The sequence below is a fragment of the Prionailurus bengalensis genome, chromosome B4 (genome assembly GCF_016509475.1).
Source record: "Prionailurus bengalensis isolate Pbe53 chromosome B4, Fcat_Pben_1.1_paternal_pri, whole genome shotgun sequence".
In the NCBI taxonomy this organism is placed as follows: Eukaryota; Metazoa; Chordata; class Mammalia; order Carnivora; family Felidae; genus Prionailurus; species Prionailurus bengalensis.
Window position 1 is genome coordinate 43,096,105 of NC_057358.1, and position 20,875 is coordinate 43,116,979.

The window sequence follows — 20,875 nt, forward strand, 5'->3', positions numbered from 1 at the left end:
CTTTCTTTCTTTCTTTCTTTCTCCCTTTCCTTCCTTCCTTCCTTCCTTCCTTCCTTCCTTCCTTCCCTTCTTTCTTTCTTTCTTTCTTTCTTTCTTTCTTTCTTTCTTTCTTTCTTTTTCTTCTTTCTCTTTCAAGAGAGAATCTTTAGCAGGCTCCATGGCTCAGTGTGGAGCCTGACAAGGGGTTTAATCCCATTACCCTGGGATCATGACCTGAGCCAAAATCAGTAGTTGAACCCTCCACTGACTAAGCCACCCAAGGGTTTCTTTTTCTTCACATCCTTGCCAACACTTACTGTTTCTTGTCTTTTTTATTCTAGCCATACTGACAGGTGTAAGGTGATACCACATTGTGGTTTTGAGTTGCATTTCCCTAATGATTAGTGATGTTGAGGAACTTTTCAGGTACCTGTTGGTCATTTGTATGTCTTCTTTGGAGAAACATCTATTCAGATCCTCTGCCCATTTTAAGACTGGATTACTTGCTTTTTTTGCTATTGAGTTGTACAAGTTCCTTATATATTTTGGATGGTAAGCCTTTATCAGATAGATGGTTTGCAAATATTTTCTCTCATTCCATAGGTTGATTTTTCATTTCGTTGATTATTTCTTTTGCTAGGCAGAAGCTTCCAATGTGATGTGCTGGTCTATTTTTGCTTTTGTTGTTTGTGCTTTGGGTGACATATCCAAAAAAATCATTCCCAAGACCAGTGTCAAGGGGCTTTTTTCCTCCGTTTTCTTCCAAGAGTTTTATCATTTCAGGTCTTACATTTTAATTAATTAATTAATTAATTAATTAATACAAGTTTTTTTATTTATTTTGATAGAGACAGAGACACACACAGAGAGAAACCACATGCAAGTGGGGCAGGGGCAGAGAGGGGGAGAGAGAGAGAATCCCAAGCAGGCTCCTCACCGACACAGGTGTTGAACTCACGAACCATGAGACCATAACCTGGGTGGAAGTTAAGAGTCAGACATTCAGCTGACTGAGTCACCCAGGTGCCCCTCTGGTCTTACATTTAAGTCCTTAATTCATTTTAAGTAAACTGGCTTTGTCCTGTTCTTCCATTTGGGACAGATTCCTCTGTCCTCTCATTTTGTCTAAGTCTCTGTGCCTGTGTCTGTGTGTTAGGAGAGTCAGCTGTGTCTCCTCCTCTTGAGGGTAATGGCTTTATGAACAGGCGGTCCTGCGGTGCCCTGCTGTGTAGTGTCCCCTTGTTCCCCAGAGTGTGGCACTTCTGGGAACGTCTCCGATGTGTGCTCTGTGTGCTAGCGGATCCTGGCTGCTTTATCCTTCAGGCCGGTTGTCTGCAGAGGCTCTCCGCCTGTTGTGGGCAGTGTTTGTTTCCTGGCCGGAAGGTGGCACGGCGTAGCGAGGTGCGCTCCGGTCTGCTTGCGAAGTGAGACCTGCTGCCGCCACCCGAACCGAGGCCTCGCAAAACTCCTGGGTCAGGAGATGTGGCGTTGGCAGGGGTTTGGGCCAGTCTTCTGGGGGGAGGGGCCGATGTACTGGGACTGAGGGAAGAGTTGCTGGGAAGCGTGGTTCTTCGGGAGTGCAGAGCAGGGAGTGTGCGGGGCTTGATGTAGGCAAGTTAGGTGCATAGTGATGTCAGTGCTGCGCTGGTTCCCTTAGGTGGCTCTGTGTTTCTGGAAGGGTGGGGGAGGGAAATGGCTCCGGCCAGTTCCCTTGTTCTCGGCGGGGTCTCTCCGTGAATGCTGCCTTTCTGGGATGTGCTCTGAGATGAGCAAACGACCTTTCCGCACTGTATGTCCATAGGCGGTTTGTCTACCTTTCCTCCAAGAGCGGCCCCAGTGTCCTCTGATTTCTCCCAGAGCCAGACATGCTGACTCCAGTCTGTAAGCCTGGCTGGTTGCGAGAACACAAAACTTGGGTCCTCTTGCTTTCCAAGCGAATTGCTACGGGCAGTCATTTACCCCAATGTGCCCCCCCTGTGTGCTGATTTGTCTCTTCCCTTCTCCGCATCCTTGGCAGTTCCCTTCCTGCAGCCCAAGCTGTGTCTCCACGCTTCCTCTTCCATGTGGCCTCTTCTCTGCCTTTACTTGTGGTGTTTGCTCTGCCAGTCTTCAGATCAATTTCTGGGATATTTAGGATGATTTGGTAGTCATCTATTCTATTCGTGGGACAAGGTGAGCTTAGGGTCCTTCTACTCTGCCATTATCTTCCCCTCCAATCCTAGCACCAGTTTGTTTCGAATACTATAGATTTCTGATATAGTTTTAAATCAGGAAGTGTAATGACTCCAGCTTTGTTATTCTCAAGATTGCTTTTGGGCAGCCTGGGTAGCTTAGTCGGTTGAGTGTCCAATTCTCGATCTTGTCTCAGGTCATGGTCCCCGGGTCCCAAGGTCCCAGGGTTCCAGGGTAGTAGGATCAAGCCTTGCATTGTCAGGCTCAACGCTGAGCCTGGAGCCTGAGTTTCTCTCTCTCTCTCTCCCTCTCCCCAGTTCTGTCTGTGCATGCTCTCTCTCTCTCTCTCTCTCTCTCCCTCTCAAAAAAAAAAAAAAAAAAAAAAAAAAGCTTTGGCTATTTAAGGACTTTTGTGGTTTCATATGAATTTTAGGGTTTATTTTTCTATTTCTATGAAAAAAGTACCACTGGATTTTTGGTAGAGATTGCGTTGAGTCTATAGATTACTTTGGATAATATGAACATTTTGACAGTATTAATTCTTCTGATCCATAAATTTGAGATATCTTTCTACTTATTTGTGCCTTCTTCAGTTTTTTTATTAATGTCTTATATTTTCTACATGTACAGAACTTTCACCTCCTCAGTTAAATTTATTCTTGGGGTGCCTGGGTGGCTCAGTCAGTTAGGCATCCGACTTCGGCTCAGGTCATGGTCTCATGGTTTGTGAATTCGAGCCCCGTGTCAGGCTCTGTGCTGACAACTCAGACCCTGGAGCCTGCTAAGGATTCTGTGTCTCCCTCTCTCTCTGTCCCTCCCCCGCTCATGCTCTATCTCTGCCTCTGAAAAATAAAGAAACACTGAAAAAAATTTTTAATTTATTCTTAAGTATTTTATTGTTTTAGTTTTTAAATATTTATTTATTTTTGAGAGAGAGAGAGACAGCAGGAGTTGGGGAGGGGCAGAGAGGAGAAGGAGACACAGAATCCAAAGCAGGCTCCAGGCTCTGAGCCCTCAGCACAGAGCCCAAGAAGGGGCTCGAACTCACGAACTGCAAGATCATGGCCTGAGCTGAAGTCGGATGCCTGACTGAGAGCCACGCAGCCACCCCAGTGTTTTACTGGTTTTAATGCAATGTAGTATAAATGGGAATTTTAAAAGTTTCTTTTTCAGATAGTTTGCTGTTTGAAGTGTCTATAAGGCAGGACTGACACTGACCCTTCATGGTCACTTCAGGGGGAGACAGACAGAAACGAGAGGGAAGATAGAGACTAGAACCATGTATTTAAAGACAAGTAGTCATTAATAATAGAAAGAAAATGGAATCTAATTTGGAATATTTCAAAACCCTGGCTTTCATGTGTCTCTAAATTGGTATTCATCTTGGGGCGCCTGGGTGGCTCAGTCGGTTAAGCAGCCGACTTCGGCTCAGGTCATGATCTCGCGGTCCGTGAGTTCAAGCCCCGCGTCGGGCTCTGGGCTGACAGCTCGGATCCTGGAGCCTGTTTCGGATTCTGTGTCTCCCTCTCTCTGACCCTCCCCTGTTCATGCTCTGTCTCTCCCTGTCTCAAAAATAAATAAAACGTTAAAAAAAAAATTAAAAAAAATTGGTATTCATCTTTACGTACGCTTTCTGTAGACTATGACTATATAGTGTAATAAAATGGATTATTTACATAAGAATTTGTTTGATGTAGACTAAAACTGAAATTGGGCATGCTGGTTTTCCCTTGTGTCCGTAGCAATCAGAACCTCCAGAGGCAACCACAAAGTGTTCCAAACCTAAATAAGAACTCTGCTCTGTGCATGCGTATGTGTGCTTACTGTGCGTGTTTGCTGTGGGAATGAGAGAAGCATGCAGGGAATATTTTAACCTGTAGAAACAAGTTTCCTAGCGTATTCCTAACAAGGCTCTGATGCGATATTTGTGGAAGATCTAATCCTGACCTTGCCAGTACTCACCAGTGTTGACAGATTGAAAGCTTCCTAGGTGCCAGGTACTATATTAAATGTAGAGATATGATATTTAGCAAAACGGAGTTCCTGTCCTCAGGTTATATCGTCTGTGCACATCAGAGAGATTTCCAGATGAATGTAGATGTGAATCTATATCCTGGGCCTTCCAGTGCTAACTAACTACTCCACGGTGCAGACTAAATTTAACATTCACTGTTCTACTTACTCGTGACTGTTTATATGGGTCTATTTTAACGAAAATTATAGACAATAAAACACAGAGGCAGCCCCTCATTTTTTCTGAACAACTCGCCTTTCCTATCAAGGGAGAGTTCATCTGGATTCGTTCCACGGAGAGCTCGTTAGTGTTGGCATCTTATTTCTTCTACCAGATGTGGTTACTATTTTCATTTTATTCCAGGTAGCAGAGTACCAAACTAAAATTGCTAATGCTAAGTTCAGAGAAGTCCTGGGAAGAACTGACTGCAAGAGAACAAGAACAAAGAGGGAAAGGTAGGCAGTTTCATGACCTCTTTCTATTGGACATTGGTGGAGGAAATGCAGAAGAGAGTTGACATTCTGAACCTTTATTGTCAGAACTTTGCTCTAAACTCCAGGAAGCCTTTCTGACTACTCTTAGATCTAGCATTACAGCAGCTGTTCTCGAAGTACGGTCTCTGGACCGGGAAATCAGCCTCACCTTAGAACTTGTTCAAAATGCAAATTCTCGGGGGCGCCTGGGTGACTCAGTCGGTTCAGCGTCCGACTTCGGCTCAGGTCATGATCTCACGGTTGGTGGGTTCCAGCCCCGCGTCGGGCTCTGGGCTGACAGCTCAGAGCCTGGAGCCTGCTTCAGATTCTGTGTCTCCCTCTCTCTCTGCCCCTCCCCCACTCGTGCTCTGTCTCCCTCTGTCTCAAAAATAAATAAACATTTTTTTAAAAAATGCAAATTCTCGGGCACCTAGGTGGCTCAGTTGGTTAAACATCCGACTTCAGCTCAGGTCATGAGCTCACGGTTCTTGAGTTTGAGCCCTGCGTCACGCTCTATGTTGACAGCTCAGAGCCTGGAGACTGTCTTCAGACTCTGTCTCCCTCTCTCTCTGTCCCTCCCCTGGTTGTGCTGTATCTCTCTCTCTCTCTCAAAAATAAATAAAATATTAACAAAAAAATGTTAAAAAATGCAAATTCTCAGGCCCCACCAGAGACCAAGGAGTCAGAAACTCTGGGACAGGGTCCCAACAAACATTTTGCCATGTCTCTCTTATTAATAAATCAATTGAGACAGAAGATAGATTCTTCAGGGATTCCTGGATGTCTCAGTCGGTAGAGCGTGTGACTCTTGACCTCAGTGTTGTGAATTCCAGCCCCAGGTTGGGTGTGGAGCCTATTTAAAAAAAAATAAAAGGTGGATCCTTCTTCCTGGATCCTAACTTCCTTCTTCCTGAGGTTAGCTATAGGAAAGAGTGAATGGTGCCATTAATCATAAAATTATACCAAGCAAACAGGGAAGGAACATTGAAAGAGTTTGGAGAGCAGAAGCAGAGGGAATTAATTTGGAGGTACTTAACCGATGCACAAAATGGGGGTGCCTGAGTGGCTTAGTCAGTTAAGCGTCGACTTCGGCCCAGGTCATGGTTTCGGTTTGTGAGTTCGAGCCCCACCTTGCACTCTGTGCTCACAGCTCCGAGCCTGGAGCCTGCTTCAGATTCTGCGTCTCCCTCTCTCTCTGCTCCTCCCCCGCTCACATTCTGTCTCTCTCTCTCCCTCAAAATAAATAAACATTAAAAAAAATTTTTTCTTGGGGCGCCTGGGTGGCGCAGTCGGTTAAGCGTCCGACTTCAGCCGAGTCACGATCTCGCGGTCCGGGAGTTCGAGCCCCGCGTCAGGCTCTGGGCTGATGGCTCAGAGCCTGGAGCCTGTTTCCGATTCTGTGTCTCCTTCTCTTTCTCTGCCCTTGCCCCGTTCATGCTCTGTCTCTCTCTGTCCCAAAAATAAATAAACGTTGAAAAAAAATTAAAAAAAAAATTTTTTTTTTTGATGTCTTTTATATTTATTTGATCCCGTTTCCAGAGATCTTCATTTATTTGGGCAGTTTCTGTCTGGTATCTTATGAGAGGAGTTAGCAAACTTTCTAGAAATGATCAGAGAGTAAATCATGAGGGTTTGCAAGACAAATGGTCTCTTGGAATTCCTCAAGTCTATCATGGTAGCACAGGAGCAAATGAGTGTTACCGTGCTCCAACAAAACTTTATTTACAAAACCTGTGGGGGGCGGGATTTAACCTGCAGGCTATATAGTTTGTCACCCCTGTCATATCTGCTGCTGTAAGACTCCCTTTAATATTGCCAGTAGCACAGGTCTGGCACGCACCTTTGGTTTCTCTGAAAAAGTCTTTTTTTCCCCTTCCTTGACAAGACGTTTTTGTTGGCTAACAGAATACTGGATTTTGTGGGTTTTTTTTTTTTTTTTTCCTTTCCTTTCAGTATTTTGAAGACGCCAAGTCATTGTCTTCTGGCTAACATTGCTTCTCATGAAGTTCGCTGTAACTCTCACCTTTGCTTTTCTATATATGATGAGTTTTTTATTCCTCTGGCCCTCTTCAAGACTTCTTTTTTTTTTTTTTTAATGTTTTTATTTATTTTTGAAGGAGAGAGAGAGAGAGAGAGACAGAACATGAGCGGGGGAGGAGCAGAGAGAGAGAGGGAAGCCCGGAATCCGAAGCAGGCTCCAGGCTCTGAGCTGTCAGCACAGAGCCCGACGTGGGGCTGGAACTCACAGACCGTGAGATCGTGACCCTAGAAAGGGACGCATCTCTTCTCGGGCAGTTTATCACGGCGGATGAAGTCATGCTAGTTAAAAGATGGGGTGGATTTAGGGTTTGCTCTTGCCAAGGTTATTTTCAGTGCACCAGAGGCTTTGGACTCCTCTCAGGATGCCTGATGCTTAGGGTCGGGTCTGGAATGCTGGAGACCTCGGTGTTTATTCACCACTTTCTCCTCTCGGCCTTCCCCATACACGTTATAGGTGCCACAGAGCTGGTCTCTCTCCGTATTTTGCCCCTCTGCCGGTGGTGGACTGCTTCTACTCATTATGTTTTTGCTTCGAGTGCTGGTGACAGGGTTCAGTGGCTCTGTTGATAGGTAGTTGATATGCCTGGGCCCTGGAGGGTGAGATTTTCTTAGGATTCCTGCCTCTACTCCCAACCAAACTCTCCTTTGTATCTGTGGCAGGTCTTGTGTGGAAAAGATTTTCCTGCTGTTCTTTCAGTCTTAGGAAACTTCTGAGAGCATTGGTATAGCCTTCTGGGCTGAGGTCTGTTTCTTTTCCCTCCCTCTGGGGTAGGTTTCTTCTTCTTCTTCTCCTTCTCCTTCTCCTTCCTCTATCCATCCCCTGACAACTACGGGTATTTACCTGTGCACCAGAAGGGGCAACGGTATTTACTGCTTCTACCCAGAGGCTTAAGCTTTTTTTTTTTTTAATTTTTTTTTTAACGTTTATTTATTTTTTTTATTTTTTTATTTTTTTTTTTATAAAAAAAATTTTTTTTTCAACGTTTATTTATTTTTGGGACAGAGAGAGACAGAGCATGAACGGGGGAGGGGCAGAGAGAGAGGGAGACACAGAATCGGAAACAGGCTCCATCAGCCCAGAGCCTGACGCGGGGCTCGAACTCACGGACCGCGAGATCGTGACCTGGCTGAAGTCGGACGCTTCACCGACTGCGCCACCCAGGCGCCCCATAACGTTTATTTATTTTTGAGACAGAGAGAGACAGAGCATGAACGGGGGAGGGGCAGAGAGAGAGGGAGACACAGAATCGGAAACAGGCTCCAGGCTCTGAGCCATCAGCCCAGAGCCCGACGCGGGGCTCGAACTCACGGACCGCGAGATCGTGACCTGAGCCGAAGTTGGACGCTTAACCGACTGAGCCACCCAGGCGCCCCTGAGGCTTAAGCTTTTCTAAAAGGACTCTGGGCAGCTGGGGCTTTTCCTATGGAATAGATAATACTGGTCTCTCTGTCTACACTACTAAGGGAAGCTCTTTTCGGTCTTATTCTGTATCCATTCTTTCTTGTGAGCACTTGGTAAAGGTCACGGAAAAGACCTTTGAGGACAGAACTGTAAGTGAATATAAGCCCCCCCTTGTGGCACACAGAGCGTCCTTGTAGTTACTCTAGTCCACGCTAGACTTTTAGTAAATCATTGAAATTTTAGCTGCGTTCGTACTGGCTTGCGTGAGGGCCCAAACACCTCCCATGTTCTGGCATAGATGAGACCATTCAACACTCAGTCTCCTCTCCGGAGGAGCTGTGCCTCCTTGGATTTCAGGCTACTTAGTTGACCAGCAACCTTGGCTTGGCTCTTAGGTTCAACTTTTTGGTTCAAGAAAGCTTGGCATTTTGGACTTCATCTGGCTTTTTCTCACTATCAGGTAGGGAAAAATGCTCTTTTCAGGGTTTTTTTTTTACATCCTAAATGGAAATGACACTTCCTTCATGTTGTTTTGTAGCATGTTCCCCCTTCCCTCCCTGCCGTTCAACTGGCATTGCAAACAGTTCCCCTTGTCATGAAAATATTGTTATTTTTTTAAAGTTTATGTATTTATTTTGAGAGAAACAGAGAGAGTGCGGGTGGGGGAAGGGCAGAGAGAGGGAGAGAGAGAGAGGATCCCAAGCAGGCTCCATGCTGTCAGCACAGAGCCCAGCGCGGGGTTGGAACCCAAGAAACCGCGAGATCACGACCGGAGCCAAAACCAAGAGTCGGACACTTAATCGACCGAACCGCCCAGGTGCCCCATGAGAAGATTATTTGTAGCGGCTGTTTATTGTTGTTTTATATTAATCTAGCAATTGTTTCAACCAAATTAAAACGATGGGGCACTGTAATAGACCTAACATTTGATTTTCCCGGCATCTTTACCCTGACATAGCGGTGGAAGAGAACTTCCTTTGGTCAATGCCACATGTCTCTTTGGGGTTGCTTCATCCTGCTGGCCTTTGGGTGGTAAGAAGGACCCAGGTCCTCCCCCTCGTAGTATTTTGGCTACAATGATTGATTCAGAGGTGAGCGTGTGAGAGAACGAGGAACAAAATCCTTCTTCAGAAATTTCCCTAACGGAGATGAAAAATTTCTGTCTCTTGGGATCATAGAGCTGGAAGGATTCTCCCTCTTCTCCACTGCTTGAAGGAAATCCTGTGTGTGGCGGGACTGAGAGATTGGGAGAAGCGAGTCCTGGCAGCATCAGTTCTCTGACTTCGGGCCATGACATGTTCAGTTTCTCTGGTTCCTTCAGTTCTCTGTGTGTGATCCACCCCAGTTACCAACAATCCTGTTTTGTTTAAGTTGGTTTGATTTGGGTTGTTCAGTGCTCCAGAAAGTATCCCTACTGATTTATGCTGTAGGCGGCATTCAAGTCTTGCCATTTTAGGGGTGGCCGGGTGGCTCAGTAGGTTAAGCATCTGACTTCCGCTCAGGTCATAATCTTGCCGCCTGTGAGTTCAAGCCCCACATTGGGCTCGGCACTGGTGGTATGGAGTCTGCTTGGGATTTTCTCTCTCTCTCTCTCTCTCTCTCTGTCCCTCCTCTACTTGCGCTCTCTCTCTCTCAAAATAAATACACTTAAAAAATTTTTTTTAAAGTCTTGCCATTATAAAGAACACTGTGAAGCAAATTAGTAACTACATCTTTTGCATACATGCATGCTTTCTGTCCGCATTAAGAAACATTTCCAAAGTAGGAATTGCTGAGTCATAGAACACGCAGATCTGAAAGGCTTTTGATGTGTGTGAAATTGCCTTCAGAAAGGTTGTCCATTTATACTTTTGTAAGGAGTGTATATGTCCCTATTTCCTTACAGTCACGGGAATACTGAGTATTATTATTTTTTTAAATTCCCAAGTAGATAGACTGCTTTTCTATACCTGTGTATAGAACACCCATACCTGTGTTCCCAAATAATGTCAAAGATCAAACATGGACGGAAATTTGGAATGACACCAGAAAAAAAGGGAGGAGTCCAAAATTTGTTCCAAGAGCATTACCACTATGAATACTCAGCCCTGGGTTTTCCCCCAGAACAGGTATTACGAACTGGCTGAGCCAGTATGAATATTTCAGGGAGAAATAAACTTGAGGAAGTGACAGAGGTCCTACCCTGGGTTACCACCTTAGCCTGGGGCTCCAGTAGATTATTGGCTGGAGCATTAATAAAAACTCCACACCCTGTGGGGTTAATATATATGCTATAGCGGGGACCCAGATTTCTGGTTCCTGCTCTTGAGGAGTCTGTCTCACCCGCAAAGATGTGGGCTCGACTCCTTCTAGGAATATTGGCCCTGTCACCAGCCATTGCAGAAAAATCTCTCCCGTAAGTGCTCGGTGTCAGAGGTGAGGTAGGGCAGGTGGCTTCTTTGTCTATTTTTCTCAAATGTTAATATGTGGGAGAAGAGATAACCTTTGACTTATTTTAATTTCCTTCTCATCTGTTCCTTCTTTGGTTTCATTTCTCCTTTACCCAGAGAGAAAGGCTGAGGCATCAAAAGGGAGCCTTAGGAAAGATAATGTTAAAAAAAAAAAAAAAAGATAATGTTAAAATACAATAGAGTCCTAATACCCTGTTCTCTGTAATAGAATTAATTTCCTTCTTGGTACCCTAGGCATAGGTTCTCAGTGATGGTCTCCTAGTGATTGTGGGAGGTTTAAGGCTATGCACTGAGTTATTTGTTACTCATCTGTTTCTCCATTATAGAAAATAAGATTCCTAAAGGCAAGGGCTCAGTCTGCTTAATTCGCTGCTATATGCTGAGTTCTTACGAGAGAGCTTAAGTTTTCAGTGACTGAATATATCATCACTGCCCTGAAACCCTTATATTTCCTTAATAGAAACTACCTGGTGACCTTACCAGCCCAGCTTAACTTCCCCTCTACCCAGAAAGTTTGTCTGGATCTGAGCCCTGGGAACCATGATGTAAAATTCACTATTACTCTGGAGACCAAAGACAAGACCCAGAAGTTGCTAGAAACCTCTGGGTTGAAGAAGAGACACTTCCATTGCACCTCCTTTCTGGTAAGCACAGATTCAACCCTGAATCTGCTTCCTTCCTTTCTTATCCTTCTTTGGAGACACTTGGCGCAATCTGATTGTAAGTACGATTTCTGTTGCCTTACTTTTGCCACGGTCTTTAAACTTATCTCCCCTAAACGTACACTCAGCTCCTGGCCATAACTCATTCACCATTTCCTTGACCTTGGATTTCTTCCTTTAGTTTTTGACCTTAACCTCTGAATACTGTTTCCCTTCTTTTTCCGGGCAATGTGTCTTACGGCCCTAACTTTGCTACCCGCATCTAACTCAGCTCTTTCCTTCCACCCTCCCACTCTGGGGTTGAGACCAGTTGATTCATTCCCCAACATCCTGCTCCTCCAGAGCCCCTTTCTCTTGTCCAGGTACCACCTCCTGCTGGTGGCACAGAAGAAGTGGCTACAATCTGGGTGTCGGGAACTGGAAATAGCATCAATTTTGTGGAGAAGAAAAAGGTTCTGATTCAGAGGCAGGAGAACGGCCTCTTTATACAAACTGACAAGCCCATCTACAACCCGGGGCACAAAGGTAAGAGGCATACATAGGGGATTCGACAAAAGACTGGAGAAACCACCGCACATATTCCATAAAGAGGGGCTTTGTGGTTTGGGGGTAGGCCTATGGGGCAGGAGGGAGAAAGTTCTGGAGGGATGAAGCGTGACAAGTGTGGAATGCCTGCTGTGTTACGGAAGCAGAGAAAAGTGGGTGGAGTTGCGCGCGCGCGCGCGTGTGTGTGTGTGTGTGTGTGTGTGTGTGTCTGAAACAAAAGTATACATTTTCCGGGAATGGCGTTTGATCAGTGTAGCTGGGCTGCTGTGTCTCATGGCCAGCTGCTTGTCTATGAATAAGAAAGCATCAAAAGCAGTTGGCTTAAGCTCCTGATATTTGTACTTTGTGCCTTCTTCCCTAGAAGGGCATTCCATTATGATGTTTCCAAGTCAGGGGCTTTTATCTGTCTGTCAGTTTAGGTTGTTTGTTGTGTTTGTTTGTTTGTTTGTTTGTTTTTTAAAAGTAAACCCTGACCAGGTTTTGCTGACTCAGAAGTGGGGGGGGGGGTGCGGCAGGGAGTGGAAAGAGTGGAAGAAAGACTGGAGAGGGGGAAATCCCTTTGCCAATGATGCCTATTCTATTCTAGTGCATTTCCGCATCGTCACCCTGAACAGCAGCTTTCTTCCCGTGAATGACAAGGTGAGAATTCAGTTGGGAAGAGGGAAGGGGAGAGGGGTAGGGCAGACCGAGATAGAGCAGGGAGAAGGAGAAGAGATTCTTCCTAAGAGCGTGAAGAGGTGAAGTCCTCTGAGGAGCAGAATGCTTGTGCTAGCCTCAGGGCACAGGTCGAAAGCCTGCCAGTCCCCAGCAGCCGAAAAACAGCCAGAGGTGCCAGTTCTTAAGCTGATAGCTGCGAACATCCGTTAGGTTAATATGCCTGAGACGTGCTTGTATCCACTGCCCGTTTTAAATGTTTTCCACGTTATTTTATTTTTTATTTTTTAAAAATTTTTGAGAGAGGGGGCGCCTGGGTGGCGCAGTCGGTGAAGCGTCCGACTTCAGCCAGGTCACGATCTCGCGGTCCGGGAGTTCGAGCCCCGCGTCAGGCTCTGGGCTGATGGCTCAGAGCCTGGAGCCTGTTTCCCATTCTGTGTCTCCCTCTCTCTCTGCCCCTCCCCCATTCATGCTCTGTCTCTCTCTGTCCCAAAAATAAATAAACGTTGAAAAAAAAAGAAAAAAAATTTTTTTTGAGAGAGAGAGAGCATGCGAGTGCCCGTGGGGGAGAGCAGCAGGGTGGGAGGGGGAGAGAGAGAGAGAGAGAGAGGGAGAGACTTCCAAGAATCTCAGGCTCATGACCTGAGCCCAAATCAAGTGATGGATGTTCAATTGACTGAGCCCCCCCAGGAGCCCCTCCACTGTCGTTTTAAGAGTTTCTACAGGGGTGCTGGGTGGCTCGGTAGGTTGAGCGTCTGACTCGATTTCGGCTCAGGTCATGATTCCAGGGTTGTGGGATCGAGCCTCACATCAGGCTCCGCGTGCTGATGGTGGAGACTGCTTGGGATTCTCTCTCTTTGTCTCTTTCTGCCCGCCCCCCCCCCTTGTTCGCGTGTGCGCATGCACACTCTCTCTTCCTCTCTCAAATATAAACAAACAAACAAACAAATAAATAACACAGAAGAGTTTTTGAAAACTTCAAGATTTTCTCTCCAGGGGTGATACCACATGACTTTGCAGTTCAAAAATTAGAAATAGTTCAGGAGGGGATGCCTGAGTGGCTCAGGCGGTTGAACATCCGACTGAGGCTCAGGTAGTGATCTCATGGTTCGTGGGTATGAGCCCTACATCGGGCTCTGTGCTGACAGCTCAGAGCCTGGAGCCTCTTCAGATTCTGTGTCTCCCTCTCTCTCTGCCTCTCCCCCGCTTGCACTCTGTCTCTGTCAAATAAACACTGGAAAAAAAAAAGAAATAATTCAGGAGTATTCCTAACAAAAATTAGAAATAAGAATATCCAATCCCACCATCTTTTTTTTTTTTTTTTTTTTTTTTTACTACAAGGCAAGGTGATTTATAAAGTAGGCAATTCTCCGAAGGCTACATTACGTGCCTAAGGTAAAAAAATGTGGTAACACTTGGCAATTACTTAAAGGTTCCTTAAACAACTCAGTCCCTGGAATCATAAGCCTTTTGATAGGTTTGATCTCAATTTAGGGCTTGTGTCATTTTTATATTTCTGAAACACTTACCTCACCTCTCAGACATTTCTGCTGCTTTCTTTGCCCTTCATTCACAGCCCATGATACATGATGTGTCATGAAGCTTTTAAAGATAATCATAGGGCAGCATTATTGTTATTTCCATCTCCGCTTCTCAGAGTTTCTTTCCTCTCCGTGCAGTGAAGCTATGAGCTTTTTTTTTTTTTTAACCATTATCCTCATATTTCATTTTTAGGCTCTTTTCACTTTTTTTATTTTTTAATTTTTAATTAAAAAAATTTTTTTTCACTTATATCCAAGTTAGTTAGCATATAGTGCAACAGTGATTTCAGGAGTAGATTCCTTAATGCCCTTTACCCATTGAGACCATCCCCCCACCCACAACCCCTCCAGTAACCCTCCGTTTGTTCTCCATATTCAAGAGTCTCTTCTGTTTTGTCCCCCTCCCTGTTTTTACATGATTTTTGTTTCCCTTCCCTTGTGTTCATCTGTTTTGTATCTTAAAGTCCTCATATGAGTGAAGCCATATGATATTTGTCTTTCTCTAATTTCCCTTAGCATAATGCCCTCCAGTTCCGTCCACGTAGTTGCAAATGGCAAGATTTCATTCTTTTTGATGGCTGAGTAATACTCCATTGTATATATTTATCACATCTTCTTTATCCATTCATCCATCCATGGACATTTGGGCTCTTTCCAGACTTTGGCTATTGTTGATAGTGCTGCTATAAACATGGGGGTGCATGTATCCCTTCGAAACAGCACCCCCATATCCCTTGGATAAATCCCTAGTAGTGCAATTGCTGGATGGTAGAAGCTATGAGCTTGTTGATGAGTAGCTTCCTCTGCCATTACTTTCTTTCCCATTTGGAATTCTTTTTAGCTTCTCCTTCCTGTCACCTGTATCCTTTCTGTGTCAATCGGGTTTAATATTGACTAGTTATTTCTTAACAGACTGTTAATTCCAGAGCAGAGAGGAAAGGCTAGGGGAAAATGTGACCACAGCCAAGTATTATTTTAGACTCCACTGGCCCCTGAAGGTGCCTGAAGGTTAAGGGTCCCATTAACTACCCTTCTTCTATGATCTCTCCTCTGCTCAAATTAGACCCCATTACTGAGAGTTGTTCTGATTTCCATAGTTATTCTCTCTTTCTATCTTAAAATTACTCCTTCTCCCCTACACCATTTCTTTAGCCAGCCCCCTACTCCAAGTTCCAAATTTGAAACTCCTGTTTGAAACACTGAAATCAACTAAAGGAATTTTACTAAGAAACTGAGGGACAAAAATTGTGAAGTTAAGCGACTGAAGTATACTTGAGATTAACCGAGCTTATCTACTTTGGTGGCAACACCCATTTATCCAGAAACCTCAGCCTACTTCCAGGGGGAAACGCTGTCTTCTTACTTGAACACTTGTTTTCCAGAGCCTGCTTCTAAGTAATTGGTGTTCTTCCCGCCTCTTGACTCTCCGTGTGAGGAAAGTACTTTGTTATCTGAGAAGTGTTCTTTTTCTCTAATTTGTAGCCATCCATAGTAATTTCATTTTTGTCTCCTTATTGTCTGTATAGCTCTGGTTTGTGAAAGTCTCAAGCCTCTCCTTTGACCCCGAAGGGGAATGGAATGTGCCACCTCAAAATGGGCCACTGTGGCATGTGGATTGTTTTGAACTGCGGGTAATCAAGAGCCAGCATACTCAGGAAACTTTTTTTTTTTTTTTTTTACCTCTCTCTTAACTGACTTAGAGAACTGAAATAGGAGGCCTGGCCCAGTTACCAGATATAACTTTTTTTATCTAAAGGATTTATCTGGGGGCACCTCGGTAGCTCAGTCGGTTGAGCGTGTCGACTCTTGATTTCGGTACAGGTCATGATCCCAGGGTCAAGGAATCGAGCCCCAAGTCAGGCTCCATATTGAGCCTGGAGACTGATTAAGATTCTCTCTCTGTCTCCTTCTGCCCGTCTCCCCCTGCTCCTGTGCTCTCTCGCACATGTTCTCTCTCTCTCAAAAAAAAAAAAAAAAAATTTATCTACATGGTAAGGCAAAGATTTGATTACCAACCATTTGTTCTTCTGCTCTCCCTGTGACTTGCCCGGTGTCCCTTTGAAACCCCAGGCACCTTTGCCATTCCTTAGCTCAGGATGGTGCAGAAGCCTCAATCGCCTGACTGCCTTGGGGTCTCATTGTCTTTGCGGGGCTCCCAAATGCCAGTAATCAAATGTTTTTCTCCTGCTAATCTGTCTTTGGATTACTAGACTAGCCAAAGAAACTAGAAGGGGGAAATTTTTCTGTCCCTCTAATCCTTACCTCTCATTTTTTTGGTTTTTCTGAAGAACTGCCATGATCCTTGATATCCAGGCTGACAGCTGCCTTGACACGATGTGGTGCTTGGCCCAAGAATCAAAGGCAAACACCACCTTGACTTCATTTCCGTTTCCTTCCAAGTGAGATGCAGACCTTGAACCCTCTCTGAGACCGCACATCTAAATTCCAGCTTTCAATCCCATTTAGTTTTTAAGTGTATGTAATACTACTTGGAATGCCCTGAACTTAATAGGTGTGCAGTCTTTAATCAGAGTTTTATTTTTATTTATTTATTTTTTTCCCAACGTTTATTTATTTTTGGGACAGAGAGAGACAGAGCATGAACGGGGGAGGGGCAGAGAGAGAGAGGGAGACACAGAATCGGAAACAGGCTCCAGGCTCCGAGCCATCAGCCCAGAGCCCGACGCGGGGCTCGAACTCACGGACCGCGAGATCGTGACCTGGCTGAAGTCGGACGCTTAACCGACTGCGCCACCCAGGCACCCCCTTAATCAGAGTTTTAATTGCATTAACGTTCATGTATGTATGTATGTATGTATTTCACATTTATTGATTTTGAGAAATGTACGAGCACATGAGCAGAGGAGGTGCAGAGAGAGAGAGAGGGAGAGAGAGAATCCCAGGCAGGCTCCACGCTCAGCACGGAGCCCGACTCTGGGCTTGACCCTAGGATCCTGTGATCACGACCTGGTGTAAATCATGAGCCGGATGCTCAACCGAATGAGCCACGCAGGCGCCCCTGCGTGTATCTCTTAAAAAGCATATCTCAGGGGCACCTGGCTGGCTCAGTCTGTAGGTCATGCGACTCTTGATCTCGGGGATGTGAGTTTGAGCCCCATGATGCGTGTACAGATTGCTTGAAATCGTTAGGGGTGCCTGTGTGGCTCAACTGGTTAAGCGTCCAACTCTTGATTTTGGCTCGGGTCATGATCTCACGGTTGGTGAGATCGAGCCCCATGTCCAGCTCCGCACTGACAAGGCAGAGTGTGCTTGGGATTCTCTCTCTCCCTCTCTCGCTGCCCCTTTCCCCTGTGTGGGCGCGTGCACACACACACTCTCTCTCAAAATAACTAAAGAAACCATAAAAAAATTTTTTTTAATCTTAAAAAGAAAAGAAAAAGTACATCTTAAATAATCATGATCTCATTATCAAACCTAAGGAAATTAATAAGAATCATTTACTATCATGTAACACCTGTCTTAAGTTAGGGTTTTTTCAAATGGCTGATTTTTTTTTTTCAAACTAGGATCTGATTAAATTCATGCATTACATTTGATTGTTATATCTTTCAAATCTCTCATAATTTAAAATAATCTTATTTTTTCATTGTCACCTTATATATTTTTTAGGAGAGAGAGTGAGAGACGTGATCAGGCTAAATGACTTGTAGAATGTCCCCATTCCAGAAAATGACATTGACTTTTGAGGAAGCCTACTTGTCTTATAGAATATTCAACGTTCTTTATTTTTTATTAAAAAAAATTTTTTTTTAACGTTTATTTATTTTTGAGACAGAGAGAGAGAGCATGGACAGGGGAGGGTCAGAGAAAGAGGGAGGCACAGAATCTGAAACAGGCTACAGGCTGTGAGCTGTCAGCACAGAGCCCGATGCGGGGCTCGAACTCACGGACCGCGAGATCATGACCTGAGCCCAAGTCGGCCGCTTAACCGACTGAGCCACCCAGGCGCCCCTCAACGTTCTTTTTTAAAAAAACTGTTTAGGGGCCCCTGGGTGGCGCAGTCGGTTAAGCGTCCGACTTCAGCCAGGTCACGATCTCGCGCTCCGTGAGTTCGAGCCCCGCGTCGGGCTCTGGGCTGCCGGCTCGGAGCCTGGAGCCTGTTTCCGATTCTGTGTCTCCCTCTCTCTCTGCCCCTCCCCCGTTCATGCTCTGTCTCTCTCTGTCCCAAAAATAAATAAACGTTGAAAAAATAAATAAATAAATAAATAAATAAATAAACTGTTTATTTATTGTGAGAGACAATGAGAAGGGCAGAGAGAGGGGGAGAAAGAGAATCCCAAGCAGTCTCCATGCCCAACACAGGACTCTGATCCCCACCAACCATGAGATCATGACCTGAGCTGAAACCAAGGGTCAGACCCTCACCTGACTGAGCCGCCCACGTGCTCCAAAATATCTGACATTCTTCATTCATCTGATTATGTCTTTCTTTGTAGTCTAACTTGCTCCCCTATGTTCTGGAAGTAGTTCTGAGGTCTTCATTAGATTTAAACTGAACCTTTTTGGCTAAAATATTTATCAGGAAATGCTGTGAACACCCAATGTATCTCTTCGGAAGATACCTAATGTCAGATTGTCCCGTTATTAGTGATGATGAGTTTGATTACTTATTTAAGGTGGTGATAGCCTAATTTCTCCAGGTAAACGTATGTCTTCTGTTTAAAATTTTTTAAATTTTATTTATTTATTTATTTATTTATTTATTTATTTAAATGTGAGCTGCATGCCCAACCTGTGGCTTGAATTCATGACCTCAAGGTCAAGAGTCGCATGCTGTACTGACCGAGCCAGCCAGGCACCCCTGTCTTTTTTTTTTTTTTTTTTAATTAGCAAGTAATTTTGGTGACACTTTGACACTTAGCCCAATAACCTGTTCACCATGAACTTAGTGGTTTTAGCGTCCATTTTCTTGAAGAAACTATACATGGTCCTTTGATGGAACTCTTTTAAACAAAGTATTTTTTAGCGGTACTTGGGTGAGTCAATTGGTTAAGCGGCTGACTTCAGGTCATTATCTTGCGGTTCCTGGGTTTGAGCCCCACTTCAGGCTCTCTGCTGTCAGCACGGAGCCTGCTTCGGATCCTCTGCCTGCCTCTCTCTCTGCCCCTCCCCTGCTCATGCTGTCTTTCTCATTCTCTTTCTCTCTCTCTCTCTCAAAAATAAATAAACCATTAAAAAAATTAAAAATTAAAATTTTTTTTAATGGTTTATTTATTTTTGAGACAGAGCATGAGCAGGGGAGGGGCAGAGACAGAGTGAGACACAGAATCGGAAGCAGGCTCCAGGCTCTGAGCTGTCAACACGGAGCCTGACGTGGGGCTCGAACTCACGAACAGCGAGATCATGACCTGAGCCGAAGTCGGACGCTCAACCGACTGAACCACCCAGGCGCCCCAACATTAAACATTTTTTTAAACAAAGCATTTAAAAAAATTTTTTTTCAATGTTTATTTATTTTTGAGAAACAGAGAGAGACAGAGCATGGGCAGGGGAGGGGCAGAGAGAGGAGGAGACACAGAATCTGAAGCAGGCTCCAGGCTCCCAGCTGTCAGCACAGAGCCTGACGCAGGGCTCCAACTCTTGAACCATGAGATTATGACCTGAGCCAAAGTCTGCACTTAACTGACTGAGCCACCCAGGCGCCCCCAATACTTTCTTTTAAGGCATGTGGTGTAGAGTTCAGTCCCAGACCACTAAGGGATGCAAAAGCATCAGAAGCTTCATTTCTTCCGTTTCTGGAGACTGGCAATCCCTTTGAGGAAATCTCTTCTCTCTCCTCCCCCAGCCAATAAGCTTTTGCTCATTGTTACCCTTATGGGGGCACCAAAGAGCCATTTAGAAAGGCTCAGAGAAAGACAGACCTTGTGAATTTCTTTTTTTTTTTTTTTAGAGAGAGGGCACAAGTGAGAGAGGGTGGAGAGACAGAATCCCATGAGGGGCAGAGAGAGGGAGAGAGAAGCAGGGCTCACCCGAAGTGGGGCTCAAACTCACCAACCGTAAGATCATGACCCGAGCCTCAGCCAGATAGATGCTTAACCGACTGAGCCACCCAGGTGCCCCCTCGTGAACCTTTTGCTTTCGGCCCATCCTTATTGCGTATCCTGCTTTAACCCACGTTGTCTGGTTTTCCTTTTCAGTACGCCATGGTGGAACTGCAGGTAGGTAGAAGTTTCCTTTCCTTTTCTGTCAGCTGTGGAAAAGGGGAGATGATTTCGGTGCTCAAACCCCAGGCCAGAAACCACTCTGAGATGTTGGCCCAGTGCCCAAGATGGAGTCCGCGGCCCAGCACCCACAATTCCCCCCAAGCCTTGCCTGCTCTCTGGCCTGTGCTCTCCCACCCTCTCAGGCCTGAACCTCTGTCGTTAAGGACACACTGCCCTGCGGCCACCAGCCTTCCCACTCTGATTCCCGTGACTTCTCTGCTCCGTGCGAGTTCCACCGGGCTCAGTTCTGTACTCCTCTTGTTGTCATGGCCGTTCTTGTAGACGCTCAGCGGTTGGCTAGGACGTGAATACCTGTGGGCAGTGCCGAGAAGGACAGGGACCAGAAAGTTGGAATATCTCATGGCATCGCCTCCATTGTTCTGTTACCTTATCTGTCAGGTAGCTTACGATAAATTCCCTCAGCATTACCCCTACATAGGCACCGAGAACAAACGACTCTCTGTAAAGGCCATCCTAAAGCCCACTTTCTGAAACTGACAGTAACACCTTAGAGGACTCGATCTGACTCTTTGAATCCACAAGGTTGGTTTTCTTCCCCAGTGGGGTCCGGCCCTATAGGAAAATTTATTTAGCAACAAGAAAACTATAAATGAAAACTTAGCCACAAAGAAAATTATGAATGAAACAGGGGGCCCTTCTTCCTGGATGCAGACCACGGAGGTCATGAATCCCAGGGAGTGGGATTCTTTACCTGCGC

At 45.2% G+C, this 20,875-nt stretch overlaps 1 protein-coding gene across 1 annotated transcript; it reads left to right on the forward strand.

The window, feature by feature from the left end:
* The first annotated feature begins 10,410 nt into the window (after positions 1-10,410).
* Positions 10,411-20,774, forward strand: LOC122473576 (alpha-2-macroglobulin-like protein 1). The gene is made up of 5 exons (XM_043564245.1): positions 10,411-10,475; positions 10,991-11,174; positions 11,555-11,717; positions 12,325-12,377; positions 20,092-20,774. The coding sequence occupies exons 1-5, from the start codon at positions 10,411-10,413 to the stop codon at positions 20,437-20,439; spliced, it is 813 nt and encodes a 270-aa protein (XP_043420180.1). The 3' UTR covers positions 20,440-20,774.
* Positions 20,775-20,875: the final 101 nt, after the last annotated feature.